Below are 19958 nucleotides of genomic sequence, written 5' to 3' on the forward strand. Positions count from 1 at the left end.
TTATTCACACAAAGTTGATGGAGAGAGGTGGGTGATTATTGGTGCATATGCACCTGGGCATGAGAAGAAAGATCATGAGAGGCAAGTGTTTTGGGAGCAGCTAAATGAGTGTGTTAGCGGTTTTGATGCACGAGACCGGGTTATAGTGATGGGTGATTTGAATGCAAAGGTGAGTAATGTGGCAGTTGAGGGAATAATTGGTATGCATGGGGTGTTCAGTGTTGTAAATGGAAATGGTGAAGAGCTTGTAGATTTATGTGCTGAAAAAGGACTGATGATTGGGAATACCTGGTTTAAAAAGCGAGATATACATAAGTATACTTATGTAAGTAGGAGAGATGGCCAGAGAGCGTTATTGGATTACGTGTTAATTGACAGGCGTGCGAAAGAGAGACTTTTGGATGTTAATGTGCTGAGAGGTGCAACTGGAGGGATGTCTGATCATTATCTTGTGGAGGCTAAGGTGAAGATTAGTATGGGTTTTCAGAAAAGAGGAGTGAATGTTGGGGTGAAGAAGGTGGTGAGAGTAAGTGAGCTTGGGAAGGAGACCTGTGTGGGGAAGTACCAGGAGAGACTGTGTACAGAATGGAAAAAGGTGAGAACAATGGAAGTAAGGGGAGTCGGGGAGGAATGGGATGTATTTAGGGAATCAGTGATGGATTGCGCAAAAGATGCTTGTGGCATGAGAAGAGTGGGAGGTGGGCTGTTTAGAAAGGGTAGTGTGTGGTGGGATGAAGAAGTAAGAGTATTAGTGAAAGAGAAGAGAGAGGCATTTGGACGATTTTTGCAGGGAAAAAATGCAATTGAGTGGGAGAAGTATAAAAGAAAGAGACAGGAGGTCAAGAGAAAGGTGCAAGAGGTGAAAAAAAGGGCAAATGAGAGTTGGGGTGAGAGACTATCAGTAAATTTTAGGGAGAATAAAAAGATGTTCTGGAAGGAGGTAAATAGGGTGCGTAAGACAAGGAGCAAATGGGAACTTCAGTGAAGGGCGTAAATGGGGAGGTGATAACAAGTAGCGGTGATGTGAGAAGGAGATGGAATGAGTATTTTGAAGGTTTGTTGAATGTGTCTGATGACAGAGTGGCAGATATAGGGTGTTTTGGTCGAGGTGGTGTGCAAAGTGAGAGGGTTAGGGAAAATGATTTGGTAAACAGAGAAGAGGTAGTAAAAGCTTTGCGGAAGATGAAAGCCGGCAAGGCAGCAGGTTTGGATGGTATTGCAGTGGAATTTATTAAGAAAGGGGGTGACTGTATTGTTGACTGGTTGGTAAGGTTATTTAATGTATGTATGACTCATGGTGAGGTGCCTGAGGATTGGCGGAATGCGTGCATAGTGCCATTGTACAAAGGCAAAGGGGATAAGAGTGAGTGCTCAAATTACAGAGGTATAAGTTTGTTGAGTATTCCTGGTAAATTATATGGGAGGGTATTGATTGAGAGGGTGAAGGCATGTACAGAGCATCAGATTGGGGAAGAGCAGTGCGGTTTCAGAAGTGGTAGAGGATGTGTGGATCAGGTGTTTGCTTTGAAGAATGTATGTGAGAAATACTTAGAAAAGCAAAGGGATTTGTATGTAGCATTTATGGATCTGGAGAAGGCATATGATAGAGTTGATAGAGATGCTCTGTGGAAGGTATTAAGAATATATGGTGTGGGAGGCAAGTTGTTAGAAGCAGTGAAAAGTTTTTATCGAGGATGTAAGGCATGTGTACGTGTAGGAAGAGAGGAAAGTGATTGGTTCTCAGTGAATGTAGGTTTGCGGCAGGGGTGTGTGATGTCTCCATGGTTGTTTAATTTGTTTATGGATGGGGTTGTAAAGGAGGTAAATGCAAGAGTCCTGGAAAGAGGGGCAAGTATGAAGTCTGTTGGGGATGAGAGAGCTTGGGAAGTGAGTCAATTGTTGTTCGCTGATGATACAGCGCTGGTGGCTGATTCATGTGAGAAACTGCAGAAGCTGGTGACTGAGTTTGGTAAAGTGTGTGGAAGAAGAAAGTTGAGAGTAAATGTGAATAAGAGCAAGGTTATTAGGTACAGTAGGGGTGAGGGTCAAGTCAATTGGGAGGTGAGTTTGAATGGAGAAAAACTGGAGGAAGTGAAGTGTTTTAGATATCTGGGAGTGGATCTGTCAGCGGATGGAACCATGGAAGCGGAAGTGGATCATAGGGTGGGGGAGGGGGCGAAAATTTTGGGAGCCTTGAAAAATGTGTGGAAGTCGAGAACATTATCCCGGAAAGCAAAAATGGGTATGTTTGAAGGAATAGTAGTTCCAACAATGTTGTATGGTTGCGAGGCGTGGGCTATGGATAGAGTTGTGCGCAGGAGGATGGATGTGCTGGAAATGAGATGTTTGAGGACAATGTGTGGTGTGAGGTGGTTTGATCGAGTAAGTAACGTAAGGGTAAGAGAGATGTGTGGAAATAAAAAGAGCGTGGTTGAGAGAGCAGAAGAGGGTGTTTTGAAATGGTTTGGGCACATGGAGAGAATGAGTGAGGAGAGATTGACCAAGAGGATATATGTGTCGGAGGTGGAGGGAACGAGGAGAAGAGGGAGACCAAATTGGAGGTGGAAAGATGGAGTGAAAAAGATTTTGTGTGATCGGGGCCTGAACATGCAGGAGGGTGAAAGGAGGGCAAGAAATAGAGTGAATTGGAGTCATGTGGTATACAGGGGTTGACGTGCTGTCAGTGGATTGAAGCAAGGCATGTGAAGCGTCTGGGGTAAACCATGGAAAGCTGTGTAGGTATGTATATTTGCGTGTGTGGACGTGTGTATGTACATGTGTATGGGGGGGGGGGGTTGGGCCATTTCTTTCGTCTGTTTCCTTGCGCTACCTCGCAAACGCGGGAGACAGCGACAAAGTATAAAAAAAAAAAAAAAAAAAAAAAAAAAAAGTGCTGGCATGTGCGAGAGATCCTTGTGGCATGCAAAAGGTGGGATATGGGCAAATTAGAAAGGGTAGTGAGTGGTGGGATGAAGAAGTTGCTAGTGCAAAAGAAAATGTAGGCATTTGGGGGTACTTACAGGGAATGAGTGGGGGATGTATAAGAAAAAGTGGCTGGAGGTCAAGAGGAAGATGCAGGGGTTGAAAAAGAGGGCTAATGAGTGATGAGGTGAGTGAATATCAATAAACTTTAGGGAGAATAAGAAATTTTGGAAGAAGGTTAATAATGTGTAAAAAACAAGAAAACAGATATGAGAATTGTTGAAGGGGGCAAAAGGGGAAGTGGTAATAGGCAGTAATGAAGTGAGGGAGATGGAGTGAGTATTTTGAAGGACTTTTGAATGTGTTTGATGGTAAGATGGCAGATGTAGCGTGTTTGGGTGTGGGTGAGAGTCGTGGAGCGTGGTTAGGTGAAGAGAGAGGAGCTGATGAAAGCCTCATGTAGGATGAAAATGGGAAGGTGGATGGTAATGCAGTTGAATTTATTAAGATAGGGGTGATTGTGTTGTTGATTGGATACTTTGGATTTTCAGTGTGTATGGATCATGGTGAGGTGCCTGAGGATTGGCAGAATGCATGTATAATGCCATTGTATAAAGGCAAGGGAGATAAAGGTGAGTGTTCAAACTACAGAGGTATGAGTCTGTTGAATGTTTCTTGGTAAGTTGTATGGGTTAGTGATTGGTAGAGTGAAGGCATGTACAGAGCATCACACTGGGGATGGACAGTGTGGTTTCAGAAGTGGTAGAGTATTTGTGGATCATGTGTTTACTTTGATGAATGTGTGTAAGAAATACGTAAGAGAAAGACTTGGATTTGTATATGGGTTTTATGAATTTGGAGAAATCATATGATAGGGTTGACAGAGATGACTTGGGGATGGTCTTAACAATATATGGTATGGGAGGAGAGCTGATAAAAGCAGGGAGAAGATTTTATCTAGTGTGTAAGGCATGTGTGTGAGTGGGAAGTGAAGGTTTGTCTGCAGCATGGATGTGTGATATCACCATGGTTGTTTAATTTGTTTATTGATGTTTGTGATGAGAGGTAAATGCAAGATCCTTGAAGAGAGGGGTGAGTATGCAATCTGTAAGAAATGAAAGGGCCTGAGAAGTAAGGCAGTTATTTCTTTGCTGATGTTACACAGCCTTGGTGGCGGATTCATGTGTGAAACTGCAGAAGTTGGTAACTGAGTTTGAAGAAGGGGTGTGTGAAAAGAGGAAGTTCAGAATAAATGTCAATAAAAGCAAGGGTTTTAGGTTTAGTAGAGTCAAGTTTGAGTGGAAAAAAAATGTGGAAGAAGTGAAGTGTTTTAGATACCTTTAAGTGTACCTGTCAGCACATGGAACTGTGGATGCAGAAGTGAGCCATAGAGTGGGTGAAGGTTCTGGAAGCACTGAAGAATGTGTAGAAAGAGAGGTTGTTATCTGGCAGGGTAAAAATGGATACATTAGAAGGTATTGTAGTCCCAACATTATTATATGGATGCAAGGCATAGGCTATAGATAAGACTATGCAGAAGAGGGTGGTAGTGTTGGAAATGAAATGTTTGAGGACAATATGTGGTATGAGATGGTTTGATTGAGTAGATAATGAAAGGTTAAGAGAGAGGTGTTCTTAAATGGTTTGGACATTTTGAGAGAAAGAGTGAGGAAAGGTTGACAAAGAGGATATATGTGTCAGAAATGTAGGGAACATGGAGAATGGGGAGAGGAAATTCGAGATGGAAGGATAGAGTGTAAAAGATTTTGAGTAATAGGGGCCTAAACATTCAGGAGAGTGAAAGTCATGCACAGGATAGAACGAATTGGAACGTTATTGTATACAGGGGTTGATATGCTGTCAGTTGATTGGACCATGACGTGTAAAGTGTTTGGCAATCATGGAAAGGTTTGTGGGGCCTGGTTGTGAATAGGGAGCTGTGGTTTACATGCATGACACATGACGCCTAGAAAATGGATGTGAGTTAGTGCAGCCTTGCCTCTTTTGTTGCAAGTGCTCCCTTTTTAACATGGGAAATGGTGATCAAGTATTATTTATTTATTATACTTAACCTTTGTCTTCTACATCAGTGAGGTAGCACAAGGAAACAGATGAGGAATGGCCCAACCCACCCATATACACATGAACATGCACACACATATATATACATACACATTTCAAAGTATACACACATGTACATTATTTATTTATTATACTTTGTCGCTGTCTCCCGCGTTAGCGAGGTAGCACAACGAAACAGACGAAAGAATGGCCCAACCCACCCACATACATATGTATATACATACATGTCCACACACACACATATTATACATACCTATATTTTTATATATTTATTTTGCTTTGTCGCTGTCTCCCGCGTTAGCGAGGTAGCGCAAAGAAACAGACGAAAGAATGGCCCAACCCACCCACATACACATGTATATACATACATGTCCACACACGCACAATATACATACCTGTACATCTCAATGTACACATATATATACACACACAGACATATACATATATACACATGTACATAATTTATACTGTCTGCCTTTATTTGTTCCCATCGCCACCTCGCCACACATGGAATAACAACCCCCTCCCCCCTCATGTGTGCGAGGTAGCGCTAGGAAAGACACCAAAGGCCCCATTCGTTCACACTCAGTCTCTAGCTGTCATGTAATAATGCACCGAAACCACAGCTCCCTTTCCACATCCAGGCCCCACACACTTTCCATGGTTTGCCCCAGATGCTTCACATGCCCTGGTTCAATCCATTGACAGCACGTCGACCCCGGTATACCACATCGTTCCAATTCACTCTATTCCTTGCACACCTTTCACCCTCCTGCATGTTCAGGCCCCGATCACTCAAAACCTTTTTCACTCCATCTTTCCACCTCCAATTTGGTCTCCCACTTCTCCTCGTTCCCTCCACCTCTGACACATATATCCTCTTGGTCAATCTTTCCCCACTCATTCTCTCCATGTGACCAAACCATTTCAAAACACCCTCTTCTGCTCTCTCAACCACACTCTTTTTATTTCCACACATCTCTCTCACCCTTACATTACTTACTCGATCAAACCACCTCACACCACATATTGTCCTCAAACATCTCATTTCCAGCACATCCACCCTCCTGCGCACAACTCGATCCATAGCCCACACCTCGCAACCATACAACATTGTTGGAACCACTATTCCTTCAAACATACCCATTTTTGCTTTCCGAGATAATGTTCTCGACTTCCAAACATTCTTCAAGGCTCCCAGAATTTTCGCCCCCTCCCCCACCCTATGATTCACTTCCACTTCCATGGTTCCATCCGCTGCCAGATCCACTCCCAGATATCTAAAACATACCTATATATCTAAACATGTACATATATATACACACAGACTTAAACATATATACACATGTACATAATTCATGTGTGGATCAGGTGTTTGCTTTGAAGAATGTATGTGAGAAATACTTAGAAAAGCAAATGGATTTGTATGTAGCATTTATGGATCTGGAGAAGGCATATGATAGAGTTGATAGAGATGCTCTGTGGAAGGTATTAAGAATATATGGTGTGGGAGGCAAGTTGTTAGAAGCAGTGAAAAGTTTTTATCGAGGATTTAAGGCATGTGTACGTGTAGGAAGAGAGGAAAGTGATTGGTTCTCAGTGAATGTAGGTTTGCGGCAGGGGTGTGTGATGTCTCCATGGTTGTTTAATTTGTTCATGGATGGGGTTGTTAGGGAGGTGAATGCAAGAGTTTTGGAAAGAGGGGCAAGTATGAAGTCTGTTGGGGATGAGAGAGCTTGGGAAGTGAGTCAGTTGTTGTTCGCTGATGATACAGCGCTGGTGGCTGATTCATGTGTGAAACTGCAGAAGCTGGTGACTGAGTTTGGTAAAGTGTGTGAAAGAAGAAAGTTAAGAGTAAATGTGACTAAGAGCAAGGTTATTAGGTACAGTAGGGTTGAGGGTCAAGTCAATTGGGAGGTGAGTTTGAATGGAGAAAAACTGGAGGAAGTGAAGTGTTTTAGATATCTGGGAGTGGATCTGGCAGCGGATGGAACCATGGAAGCGGAAGTGGATCATAGGGTGGGGGAGGGGGCGAAAATTCTGGGAGCCTTGAAGAATGTGTGGAAGTCGAGAACATTATCTCGGAAAGCAAAAATGGGTGTTTGAAGGAATAGTGGTTCCAACAATGTTGTATGGTTGCGAGGCGTGGGCTAGGGATACAGTGGTGCGCAGGAGGATGGATGTGCTGGAAATGAGATGTTTGAGGACAATGTGTGGTGTGAGGTGGTTTGATCGAGTAAGTACCGTAAGGGTAAGAGAGATGTGTGGAAATAAAAAGAGCGTGGTTGAGAGAGCAGAAGAGGGTGTTTTGAAATGGTTTGGGCACATGGAGAGAATGGGTGAGGAAAGATTGACCAAGAGGATATATGTGTCGGAGGTGGAGGGAACGAGGAGAAGAGGGAGACCAAATTGGAGGTGGAAAGATGGAGTGAAGAAGATTTTGTGTGATCGGGGCCTGAACATGCAGGAGGGTGAAAGAAGGGCAAGGAATAGAGTGAATTGGAGCGATGTGGTATACCGGGGTTGACGTGCTGTCGGTGGATTGAATCAGGGCATGGGAAGCGTCTGGGGTAAACCATGGAAAGCTGTGTAGGTATGTATATTTGCGTGTGTGGACGTATGTATATACATGTGTATGGGGGTGGGTTGGGCCATTTCTTTCGTCTGTTTCCTTGCGCTACCTCGCAAACGCAGGGAGACAGCAAAAAAAAAAAAAAAAAAAAAAAAAAAACATAATTCATACTGTCTACCATTATTCATTCCCGTCGCCACCACGCCACACATGAAATGACAACCCCCTCCCCCTGCATGTGTGTTAGGTAGCACTAGAAAAAGACAACAAAGACCACATTTATTCACACTCAGTCTCTAGCTGTCATGCATAATGCACCGAAAACACAGCTCCCTTTCCACATCCAGGCCCCATAAAACTTTCCATGGTTTATCCCAGACGCTTCACATGCCCTGGTTCAATCCATTGACAGCATGTCGACCCTGGTATACCACATCGTTCCAATTCACTCTATTCCTTGCACGCCTTTCACCCTCCTGCATGTTCAGGCCCCAATCACTCAAAATCTTTTTCACTCCATCTTTCCACCTCCAATTTGGTCTCCCACTTCTCCTCGTTCCCTCCACCTTTGACACGTATATCCTCTTTGTCAATCTTTCCTCACTCATTCTCTCCATGTGACCAAACCATTTCAAAACACCCTCTTCTGCTTTCTCAACCACACCCTTTTTACTACCACACATCTCTCGTACCCTTTCATTACTTACTCGATCAAACCACCTCACACCACATATTGTCCTCAGACATCTCATTTCCAGCTCATCCTCCTTCCTTCGCACAACTCTCTATAGCCCACACCTCGCAACCATATAACATTGTTGGAACCACTATTCCTTCAAACATACCCATTTTTGCTTTCCGAGATAACATTCGCCTTCCACACATTTTTCAACGCTCCTAGAACTTTCGCCCCCTCCCCCACCCTATGACTCACTTCTGCTTCCATGGTTCCATCTGCTGCCAAATCCACTCCCAGATATCTAAAACACTTCACTTCCTCCTGTTTTTCTCCATTCAAACTTACCTCCTAATTGACTTGTCCCTCAACCCTACTGTACGTAATTAACATTGTTCTTATTCACATTTACTCTCGGCTTTTTTTTTTCACACGCTTTACCAAACTCAGTCACCAGCTTCTGCAGTTTCTCACCCGAATCAGCCACCAACACTGTATCATCAGCGAACAACAACCGACTCACTTCCCAAGCTTTCTCATCCACAACAGACTGCATACTTGCTCCTCTCTCCAAAACTCTTGCATTCACCTCCCTAACACCTCATCCATAAACAAATTAAACAACCATGGAGACATCACGCACCCCAGCTGCAAACTGACATTCACTGAGAACCAATCACTTTCCTCTCTTCCTACTCATACACATGCCTTACATCCTCGATAGAAACTTTTCATTGCTTCTAACAACTTGCCTCCCACACCATATATTCTTAATACCTTCCACAGAGCATCTCTATCAACTCTTATCATATGCCTTCTCCAGATCCATAAATGCTACATACAAATCCACTTGCATTTCTAAGTATTTCTCACATACATTCTTCAAAGCAAACACCTAATTCACACATCCTCTACCACTTCTGAAACCACACTGCTCTTCCCACACTTTTACATATCCATACTTGCTGCCTTCACCCATTACCATCGCCACCGTGCCACACATAAAATAGCACACACACACACCCAGTGAGGCAGCACCAGGAACAGACAAAAATGGCCACATTCGTTCACACTCGGTCTCTAGCTATCATGTGTAATGCACTGAAACCACATCCAAGCCCCACAGACCTATCCATGGTTTACCCGAGATGTTTCACATGCCCTTGTTCAGTCCATTGACAGCACGTCAATCCTGGTATAACACATTTTTCAGATTCACTCTATTCCTTGCATGCCTCTCACCCTCCTGTATATTCAGGCCTTGATCGCTCAAAATCTTTTTCACTCCATCCCTCCAATTTGGTCTCCCGCTTCTCCTTGTTCCCTCCACGTCTGACACATATGTCCTCTTTTTCAATCTTTCTTCACTCATTCTCTTCATACATCCAAACCATTTCAACACACTCTCTTCTTCTCTCTCAATCACACTTTTTATTTCCACATATCTCTCTTACCCTTTCATTACTTAATCAAATCACTTCACCACATATTGTCCTCAAACATTTCATTTCAAACACATCCACCCCCTCTGCACAATCCTATCTATAGTCCATGCCTCGCAACCATATAACATTATTGGAACCACTATTCATTCAAATATACCCATTTTTGCTCTCAGAGATAACATTCTTGCCTTCCACACATTCAGAACCTTCGCCCCCTACCCCACCTTGCGACTCACTTCCACTTCCATGGTTCCGTTTGCTGCTAAGTCCACTCCCAGATATCTAAAACACTTCACTTCCTCCAGTTTTTTCTCCTTTCAAACATACCTCCCAATTAACTTATCCCTCAACCCTACTGAACCTAATAACCTTGCTCTTATTCACATTTACTCTCAACTTTCTTCTTTCACACACTTTACCAAACTCGGTCACCAACCTCTGCAGTTTCTCACTCGAATCAGCCACCAGCGCTGTATCATCAGCGAACAACAACCAACTCACTTCCCAAGCCCTCTCATCCACAACAAATGGCATACTTGCCCCTCACTCCAAAACTCTTGCATTCATCTCCCTAACCACCCCATCCATAAACAAATTAAACAACCATGGAGACATCACGCACCCGTGCCACGAACTGACATTCACTGAGAACCAATCACTTTCCTCTCTTCCTACTCATACACATGCCTTACATCCTTGGTTAAAACTTTTCACTGCTTTTAGCAACTTACCTCCCACACCATATACTCTTAAAACCTTCCACAAAGCATCTCTATCCACCCTATCGTATGCCTTCTCCAGATCCATAAATGCTACATACAAATCCATCTGTTTTTCTAAGTATTTCTCACATGCATTCTTCAAAGCAAACACTTGATCCACATTTCCTCTACCATTTTTGAAACTACACTGCTCTTCCTCAATCTGATGCTCTGTTCATGCCTTTACCCTGTCAGGAATACTTAACAAGCTTATGCTTCTGTAAGTATATTTTTTCTTTATCATACTTAGTCGCTGTTTCCCGCATTAGCGAGGTAACGCAAATAAACAGACGAAAGAATGGCCCAACCCACCCACATACACATGTATTTTCATACATGCCCACACATTCACATATGCATACCTATACATTTCAATGTTTTTTTTTTTTTTTTTTTTTTTTTTTCATACACATGTATTTTCATACATGCCACACATTCACATATGCATACCTATACATTTCAATGTTTTTTTTTTTTTTTGCTTTGTCGCTGTCTCCCGCATTTACGAGGTAGCGCAAGGAAACAGACGAAAGAATGGCCCACCCACCCACATACACATGTATTTTCATACATGCCACACATTCACATATGCATACCTATACATTTCAATGTTTTTTTTTTTTTTGCTTTGTCGCTGTCTCCCGCATTTACGAGGTAGCGCAAGGAAACAGACGAAAGAATGGCCCACCCACCCACATACACATGTATTTTCATACATGCCACACATTCACATATGCATACCTATACATTTCAATGTTTTTTTTTTTTTTTTGCTTTGTCGCTGTCTCCCGCATTTACGAGGTAGCGCAAGGAAACAGACGAAAGAATGGCCCACCCACCCACATACACATGTATTTTCATACATGCCACACATTCACATATGCATACCTATACATTTCAATGTTTTTTTTTTTTTTGCTTTGTCGCTGTCTCCCGCATTTACGAGGTAGCGCAAGGAAACAGACGAAAGAATGGCCCACCCACCCACATACACATGTATTTTCATACATGCCACACATTCACATATGCATACCTATACATTTCAATGTTTTTTTTTTTTTTTTTTTTTTTTTTTTTTTGCTTTGTCGCTGTCTCCCGCATTTACGAGGTAGCGCAAGGAAACAGACGAAAGAAATGGCCCAACCCACCCCATACATTTCAATGTTTTTTTTTTTTTTGCTTTGTCGCTGTCTCCCGCATTTACGAGGTAGCGCAAGGAAACAGACGAAAGAATGGCCCACCCACCCACATACACATGTATTTTCATACATGCCACACATTCACATATGCATACCTATACATTTCAATGTTTTTTTTTTTTTTGCTTTGTCGCTGTCTCCCGCATTTACGAGGTAGCGCAAGGAAACAGACGAAAGAAATGGCCCAACCCACCCACATACACATGTATTTTCATACATGCCACACATTCACATATGCATACCTATACATTTCAATGTTTTTTTTTTTTTTTGTTTTTTTTTTTTTTGTTTTTTTTTTTTTTGTTTTTTTTTTTTTTTTTTTTTGCTTTGTCGCTGTCTCCCGCATTTACGAGGTAGCGCAAGGAAACAGACGAAAGAATGGCCCACCCACCCACATACACATGTATTTTCATACATGCCACACATTCACATATGCATACCTATACATTTCAATGTTTTTTTTTTTTTTTTTTTTTTTTTTGCTTTGTCGCTGTCTCCCGCATTTACGAGGTAGCGCAAGGAAACAGACGAAAGAAATGGCCCAACCCACCCACATACACATGTATTTTCATACATGCCACACATTCACATATGCATACCTATACATTTCAATGTTTTTTTTTTTTTTGCTTTGTCGCTGTCTCCCGCATTTACGAGGTAGCGCAAGGAAACAGACGAAAGAAATGGCCCAACCCACCCCATACATTTCAATGTTTTTTTTTTTTTTGCTTTGTCGCTGTCTCCCGCATTTACGAGGTAGCGCAAGGAAACAGACGAAAGAATGGCCCACCCACCCACATACACATGTATTTTCATACATGCCACACATTCACATATGCATACCTATACATTTCAATGTTTTTTTTTTTTTTGCTTTGTCGCTGTCTCCCGCATTTACGAGGTAGCGCAAGGAAACAGACGAAAGAATGGCCCACCCACCCACATACACATGTATTTTCATACATGCCACACATTCACATATGCATACCTATACATTTCAATGTTTTTTTTTTTTTTGCTTTGTCGCTGTCTCCCGCATTTACGAGGTAGCGCAAGGAAACAGACGAAAGAATGGCCCACCCACCCACATACACATGTATTTTCATACATGCCACACATTCACATATGCATACCTATACATTTCAATGTTTTTTTTTTTTTTGCTTTGTCGCTGTCTCCCGCATTTACGAGGTAGCGCAAGGAAACAGACGAAAGAATGGCCCACCCACCCACATACACATGTATTTTCATACATGCCACACATTCACATATGCATACCTATACATTTCAATGTTTTTTTTTTTTTTTTTTGTTTTTTTTTTTTTTTTTTTTTGCTTTGTCGCTGTCTCCCGCATTTACGAGGTAGCGCAAGGAAACAGACGAAAGAAATGGCCCAACCCACCCACATACACATGTATTTTCATACATGCCACACATTCACATATGCATACCTATACATTTCAATGTTTTTTTTTTTTTTGCTTTGTCGCTGTCTCCCGCATTTACGAGGTAGCGCAAGGAAACAGACGAAAGAAATGGCCCAACCCACCCCATACATTTCAATGTTTTTTTTTTTTTTGCTTTGTCGCTGTCTCCCGCATTTACGAGGTAGCGCAAGGAAACAGACGAAAGAATGGCCCACCCACCCACATACACATGTATTTTCATACATGCCACACATTCACATATGCATACCTATACATTTCAATGTTTTTTTTTTTTTTGCTTTGTCGCTGTCTCCCGCATTTACGAGGTAGCGCAAGGAAACAGACGAAAGAATGGCCCACCCACCCACATACACATGTATTTTCATACATGCCACACATTCACATATGCATACCTATACATTTCAATGTTTTTTTTTTTTTTGCTTTGTCGCTGTCTCCCGCATTTACGAGGTAGCGCAAGGAAACAGACGAAAGAAATGGCCCAACCCACCCCATACATTTCAATGTTTTTTTTTTTTTTGCTTTGTCGCTGTCTCCCGCATTTACGAGGTAGCGCAAGGAAACAGACGAAAGAATGGCCCACCCACCCACATACACATGTATTTTCATACATGCCACACATTCACATATGCATACCTATACATTTCAATGTTTTTTTTTTTTTTTGTTTTTTTTTTTTTTTTTGTTTTTTTTTTTTTTTTTTTTTTTGCTTTGTCGCTGTCTCCCGCATTTACGAGGTAGCGCAAGGAAACAGACGTTTGCTTTGTCGCTGTCTCCCGCATTTACGAGGTAGCGCAAGGAAACAGACGAAAGAAATGGCCCAACCCACCCCCATACATTTCAATGTATACATACATATACATACACAGACATCTATACACATGTACATATTCATACTTGCTTCCTTCATCCATTCCCGTCGCCACCCCGCCACACATGAAATGGCACCCCCTCCCCCCGCATGTGTGCAAGGTAGTGCCAGGAAAAGACAACAAAGGCCACATTCGTTCACAATCAGTCTCTAGCTGTCATGTGTGATGCACTGAAACCACAGCTCCCTTTCCACATCTAGACCCCACAAAACTTCCCATGGTTTACCCCAGATACTTCAGATTCCCTGGTTCAATCCATTGACAGCACGTCGACCCTAATATACCACATCGTTCCAATTCATTCTATTCCTTGCACGCCTTTCACCCTTCTGTATGTTCAGGGCCCAATTGCTCAAAATCTTTTTCACTATCCTTCCACCTCTAATATGGTCTCCCACTTCTCTTTCCCTGCACTTCTGACACATATATCCTCTTTGTCAATCTTTCCTCACTCATTCTCTCCATGTGACCAAACCATTTCAATACACCCTCTTCTGCTTTCTCAACCACACCCTTTTTATTACCACACATCTCTTTCACCCTTTCATTACTTACTCGATCAAACCACCGCACTTCACATATTGTCCTCAAACATTTCATTTCCAACACATCCACCCTCCTCCACACAACCATGTCTATAACCCATGCCTCACAACCATATAACATTGTTGGAACCAATGTTCCTTCAAACATACCCATTTTTGCTCTCCGAGATGACGTTCTTGCCTTCCACACATTCTTCAACCCTCCCAGAACCTTCGTCCCCTCCCCCACCCTGTGACTCAACATTCTTGCCTTTCACACATTCTTCAACGCTCCCAGAACCTTCATCCCCTCCCCCACCCTGTGACTCACTTCCGCTCTCATGGTTCCATCCACTGCTAGATCCACTCCCAGGTATCTAAAACTCTTCATTTCTTCCAGTTTTTCTCCATTCAAACTTGATTCCAAATTAACTTGTCTCTCAGCTGTACTGAACCTAATAACCTTACTCTTATTCTCATTTACCCTCAGCTTTCTTCTTTCACACACATTACCAAACTCAGTCACCAGCTTCTGCAGTTTCTCACCCGAATCAGCCACCAGCGCTGTATCATCAGCGAACAACAACTGACTCGCTTCCCAAGCGCTCTCATCCCCTACAGACTGCATACTTGGCCCTTTCCTCAGAATTCTTGTATTCACCTCCCTAACCACCCCATCCATAAACAAATTGAACAACCATGGAGACATCACACTTCCCTGCTGCAAACCGACACTCACTGGGAACCAATCACTTTCCTCTCTTCCAACTCGTACACATGCATTACATCCTTGATAAAAACTTTTCACTGCTTCTCACAACTTACCTCCCACACCATATACTCTTAATACCTTCCACAGAGCATCTCTATCAACTCTATCATATTCCTTCTCCAGATCCATTAATGCCTCTGTAAGTATAAACATGAATTTGATGAATCATGAGTTTTCATCAATATTGATATTATTTTATATACATTATGATATTTAGGCAAGGGGCCCACACATAATGTTTTCTTTGAATGGTGAGAGTTGATGTCAATGCATCTATTTTGAATGGTGACAATTTATGTCCATGCATCTGTTTTGTTTATCAGATACCTGTAAGCTTAATTATGAATATTTGTTTAAGAATTCTAATGCATGCTGATTTGCCTGCTGTCTGTTTGCACACTGATAAATTTTGGATGTGAGAAGACTAAGGGCCTCTTTAGTAAGGTAATACAGGTTAGAATCACATGTGGTATCATACAAAGATGGGAGAACTGCCAGAGGAAGATATGATGCTGGTTTCTGTGTACAAAATAATAAAGGATCTGAAAGCACCCTGCCACATTCATCACAGTTCACCAAAATGTTTTCGTCTTTGGATAGCAACCCCTATAACAGCTCCAAAAAGACACATGTAACGTCCTTCAACTATGCCAACAAACAAGAGAGTTAGTGTTACCAGACCGCGCCTGCTAAGGGTTACTCCCAGCGTTAAAACTCACATTTAGCGAGGCTGTATCATTATCAGTTGACAAAATAGAGTACAGTCTCATCAAAGAACTTCTAGTTTCAAAGATGTCCATCTTGTCCTTTCCACAGATTGCTACACAGCCTTAGGCTGCAGGAGCCCTTTGGAAAGGGGACCTGTGTTGATTGTAAATGAATAGAGAAATACTGTGATTTAAATTACAAAACAAAAATAAACTGTCCCCTTTATAAGTGGTGTACTGAGTCAGTTGCAATATTTGCGGCTTTCACAGAAACTCGCATAAAAGATCTTATGAACAGTAAGGTTTGGATTTCAGATTACACCTTGATACAGATATGACAGGATTGAAAGCACTTGGAGGAGTGGGTATGTACAGTAAAAGTTTTCTTACAAGTGAGGTCCTAGATTTCTTGAACAGTGTAACTGAAATGTTAGTTGTAAATATTAAAGACCATAACCTGAAGAGTGATAGGGTGGGTGAGGGATGAAGGTTCTTGGAGCATTGAGGAATGAGTGGAAAGAGAAGTCGTTATCTAGGAGAACAAAAATAGGTATGTTTGAAGGTATAGTAGTCCCAACAATGTTTTATGGATGCAAGGCATGGGTTTTTGATGATGTCTGAAGGAGGTTAGGTGTGTTGGAAATGAAATGTTTGAGGACAATATGTGATGTTGACTGGTTTGGTCTGGTAAGTAATAGAATGGTAAGAGAGAGGTGTTAATGAGGATAGTGTGCTTGAGAGAGCTGAAGAGGGTGCGTGGAAATTGTTTGGACATACATAGAGAATGAGTGAGGATATGTTCACAGATAGGGTAAATGTGTCCAGGGTGGATTTAAAGAGGAGGAGGGGAGGCCAAACTGGAGATTGGAGGATGAAGTGGAAAGTTTTCTGAGTGGTCAGGGTCTGACCTTGCAGGACAGTGAAAGGCATGTATGGGATAGAGTGAATTGGAATGATGTATTCTTGGGGCAACATGCTGTCAGTGGGATGAACAGGCTATTTGAAGCAGCTGGGGAAACCATGGGAAGGTCTGTGGGGCCTGGTTGTGGATAAGGGGCAGTAGTTTTGGTGCATTCCTACTTGACAGTTAGAGAATGGATGTGAGCGAACGCAGCCTTTCTTCGACTACTCCTGGTGCTATTTTGCTTATGTTGGAAACAGCAGATGAGTATGAAAAAAATTAGATGAAAGGTAGCCTGATTATTACTTTTATGTATGAGCCACTGGATGCAAAACGAGAAAAATCTATAGGACATAAAAAGCAGAAACATGCCTCAACTTCTTTGGTAACACAGTCCCAAATGAAATCTTTGTAGCGGACTTCAGAGGTTGGAAACAGCATTTTGATAGAATCCCTTCAGAAGTAGCTTGATGAAAAGGTGTGGAAAAGGGAATTGTTTTATGTGTGTTACAGGTCCTTCCTTAGTCTGTGACTAACAGAACCATCCAGAAGAAGTGACATGCAAGATTTACTTTTCTTTGGCAGTGTAGACCTACTTTGTGTCATCATCATCCCCAATATACAAATTGCATCCTGATATAAGTAAAAATAAGTATGAATGCTAAGCTGATTAGTGCACATCAGTTTGGAGGTGGTTTCATCATTTATAATGTTGATCAGCTTTTATTTACTGTACTTTTAGGTTAACACATAAAGTTTTTTTTTTTTTTTTCCCGCGTTTGCGAGGTAGCGCAAGGAAACAGACGAAAGAAATGGCCCAACCCACCCCCATGCACATGTATATACATACGTCCACACACGCAAATATACATACCTACACAGCTTTCCATGGTTTACCCCAGACGCTTCACATGCCTTGATTCAATCCACTGACAGCACGTCAACCCCGGTATACCACATCGCTCCAATTCACTCTATTCCTTGCCCTCCTTTCACCCTCCTGCATGTTCAGGCCCCGATCACACAAAATCTTTTTCACTCCATCTTTCCACCTCCAATTTGGTCTCCCTCTTCTCCTCGTTCCCTCCACCTCCGACACATATATCCTCTTGGTCAATCTTTCCTCACTCATTCTCTCCATGTGCCCAAACCATTTCAAAACACCCTCTTCTGCTCTCTCAACCACGCTCTTTTTATTTCCACACATCTCTCTTACCCTTACGTTACTTACTCGATCAAACCACCTCACACCACACATTGTCCTCAAACATCTCATTTCCAGCACATCCATCCTCCTGCACACAACTCTATCCATAGCCCACGCCTCGCAACCATACAACATTGTTGGAACCACTATTCCTTCAAACATACCCATTTTTGCTTTCCGAGATAATGTTCTCGACTTCCACACATTCTTCAAGGCTCCCAGAATTTTCGCCCCCTCCCCCACCCTATGATCCACTTCTGCTTCCATGGTTCCATCCGCTGCCAGATCCACTCCCAGATATCTAAAACACTTCACTTCCTCCAGTTTTTCTCCATTCAAACTCACCTCCCAATTGACTTGACCTTCAACCCTACTGTACCTAATAACCTTGCTCTTATTCACATTTACTCTTAACTTTCTTCTTTCACACACTTTACCAAACTCAGTCACCAGCTTCTGCAGTTTCTCACATGAATCAGCCACCAGCGCTGTATCATCAGCAAACAACAACTGACTCACTTCCCAAGCTCTCTCATCCCCAACAGACTTCATACTTGCCCCTCTTTCCAAAACTCTTGCATTCACCTCCCTAACAACCCCATCCATAAACAAATTAAACAACCATGGAGACATCACACACCCCTGCCGCAAACCTACATTCACTGAGAACCAATCACTTTCCTCTCTTCCTACACGTACACATGCCTTACATCCTCGATAAAAACTTTTCACTGCTTCTAACAACTTGCCTCCCACACCATATATTCTTAATACCTTCCACAGAGCATCTCTATCAACTCTATCATATGCCTTCTCCAGATCCATAAATGCTACATACAAATCCATAAAGTGTGTTGTTTCAAATGCTGTATGTGATGTAATGATGAATTGAAGATGATTAAAGAAGGATAGACTATGTTGTCAACATAAGAAATTATGATTACCCTAATGTTTATTATACTTAGATGTGACAGCAAATTAATTAATTCATAATTTTTTTCAGTGTGCTGAAAATTATTCAGAAAACTTATCATGCAAGGTGTGTGGAGCCGTGTACCAACTGGAGAAGGGCCGAGCATGGTGGATTGGCCAGGGTTTTACCCCACGCCACTGGCTGCAGACAGCCTCCTTAGTGACAGTCATGTGTGGTACCATAGCTGGTACCTGGGCTCTTGTACAGATGTATGAAGATGCTTATATTCGATCACTGGCTGCTGGAGCTACACTTTTGATCATTTATGTTTGTTTAAGGTTAGAACCTAATGTTGTACAGAAATATCTATTTCCAATATATTTTGTGGATACTGCATTTTGTTACACTAGTTTAGAATCAGTTACCCTCACCTCACCTTACCTTACCTTATATTCCAGTCCCAGGAACTCCTTCCGTGGGTGCTGTTGCCATGCCCAGGAAGTCAGCCACATCTACCGTTTGGGACCACAGGTCAAGAAGTGTAGTGGTATTGTATGCTTGTATTTGTTGGGTGAGTGCTAGGCAATTGAAGAGGTGTTCAGTGTGGAAGTTGCATCTTAGGCTTTAGGTATCTTGTGATATGTTGAATCAGTGTTTGTAATGTTGGAGGGAATTTTGACAGGAAAGTTTAACCTGTACATCTTTAGGGAGTGTAGTTTAAGGTAAATGTATGTCTGATGGGAGCAGAGTTGAAGATTGGTTTTGGGGATGGTTGTTTAGTGTTTCAACATTCATTAAAGTGTCTGAATTTTTTATTAATATTTTGTTTGTTTGGAAAGGGGGAATTTATGAGTAAAGGCTGTGAAAGTAAGAGAAGGGGGTGATTTTTTTTCTGCATGGGGTTTGATGGAGTTATGTAGTAATTTGATTGGGAGGGGTGAATTGCTTCAGCAAATA

General features: G+C 42.1%; 1 protein-coding gene across 5 annotated transcripts in view; it reads left to right on the top strand.

Moving 5' to 3' along the window:
• Nucleotides 1-19958, top strand: part of LOC139755299 (uncharacterized) — a 151755-nt gene that overhangs the window by 119268 nt on the left and 12529 nt on the right. For all 5 annotated transcript variants that reach the window (XM_071673412.1, XM_071673414.1, XM_071673411.1 and 2 more), the window contains one exon: nt 19092-19339. In XM_071673412.1, coding sequence (XP_071529513.1) covers nt 19092-19339 — 248 coding nt within the window. The remainder of the gene's footprint in view (nt 1-19091; nt 19340-19958) is intronic.

Source organism: Panulirus ornatus, chromosome 19 (assembly GCF_036320965.1).
Source record: "Panulirus ornatus isolate Po-2019 chromosome 19, ASM3632096v1, whole genome shotgun sequence".
NCBI classification, from domain to species: Eukaryota; Metazoa; Arthropoda; class Malacostraca; order Decapoda; family Palinuridae; genus Panulirus; species Panulirus ornatus.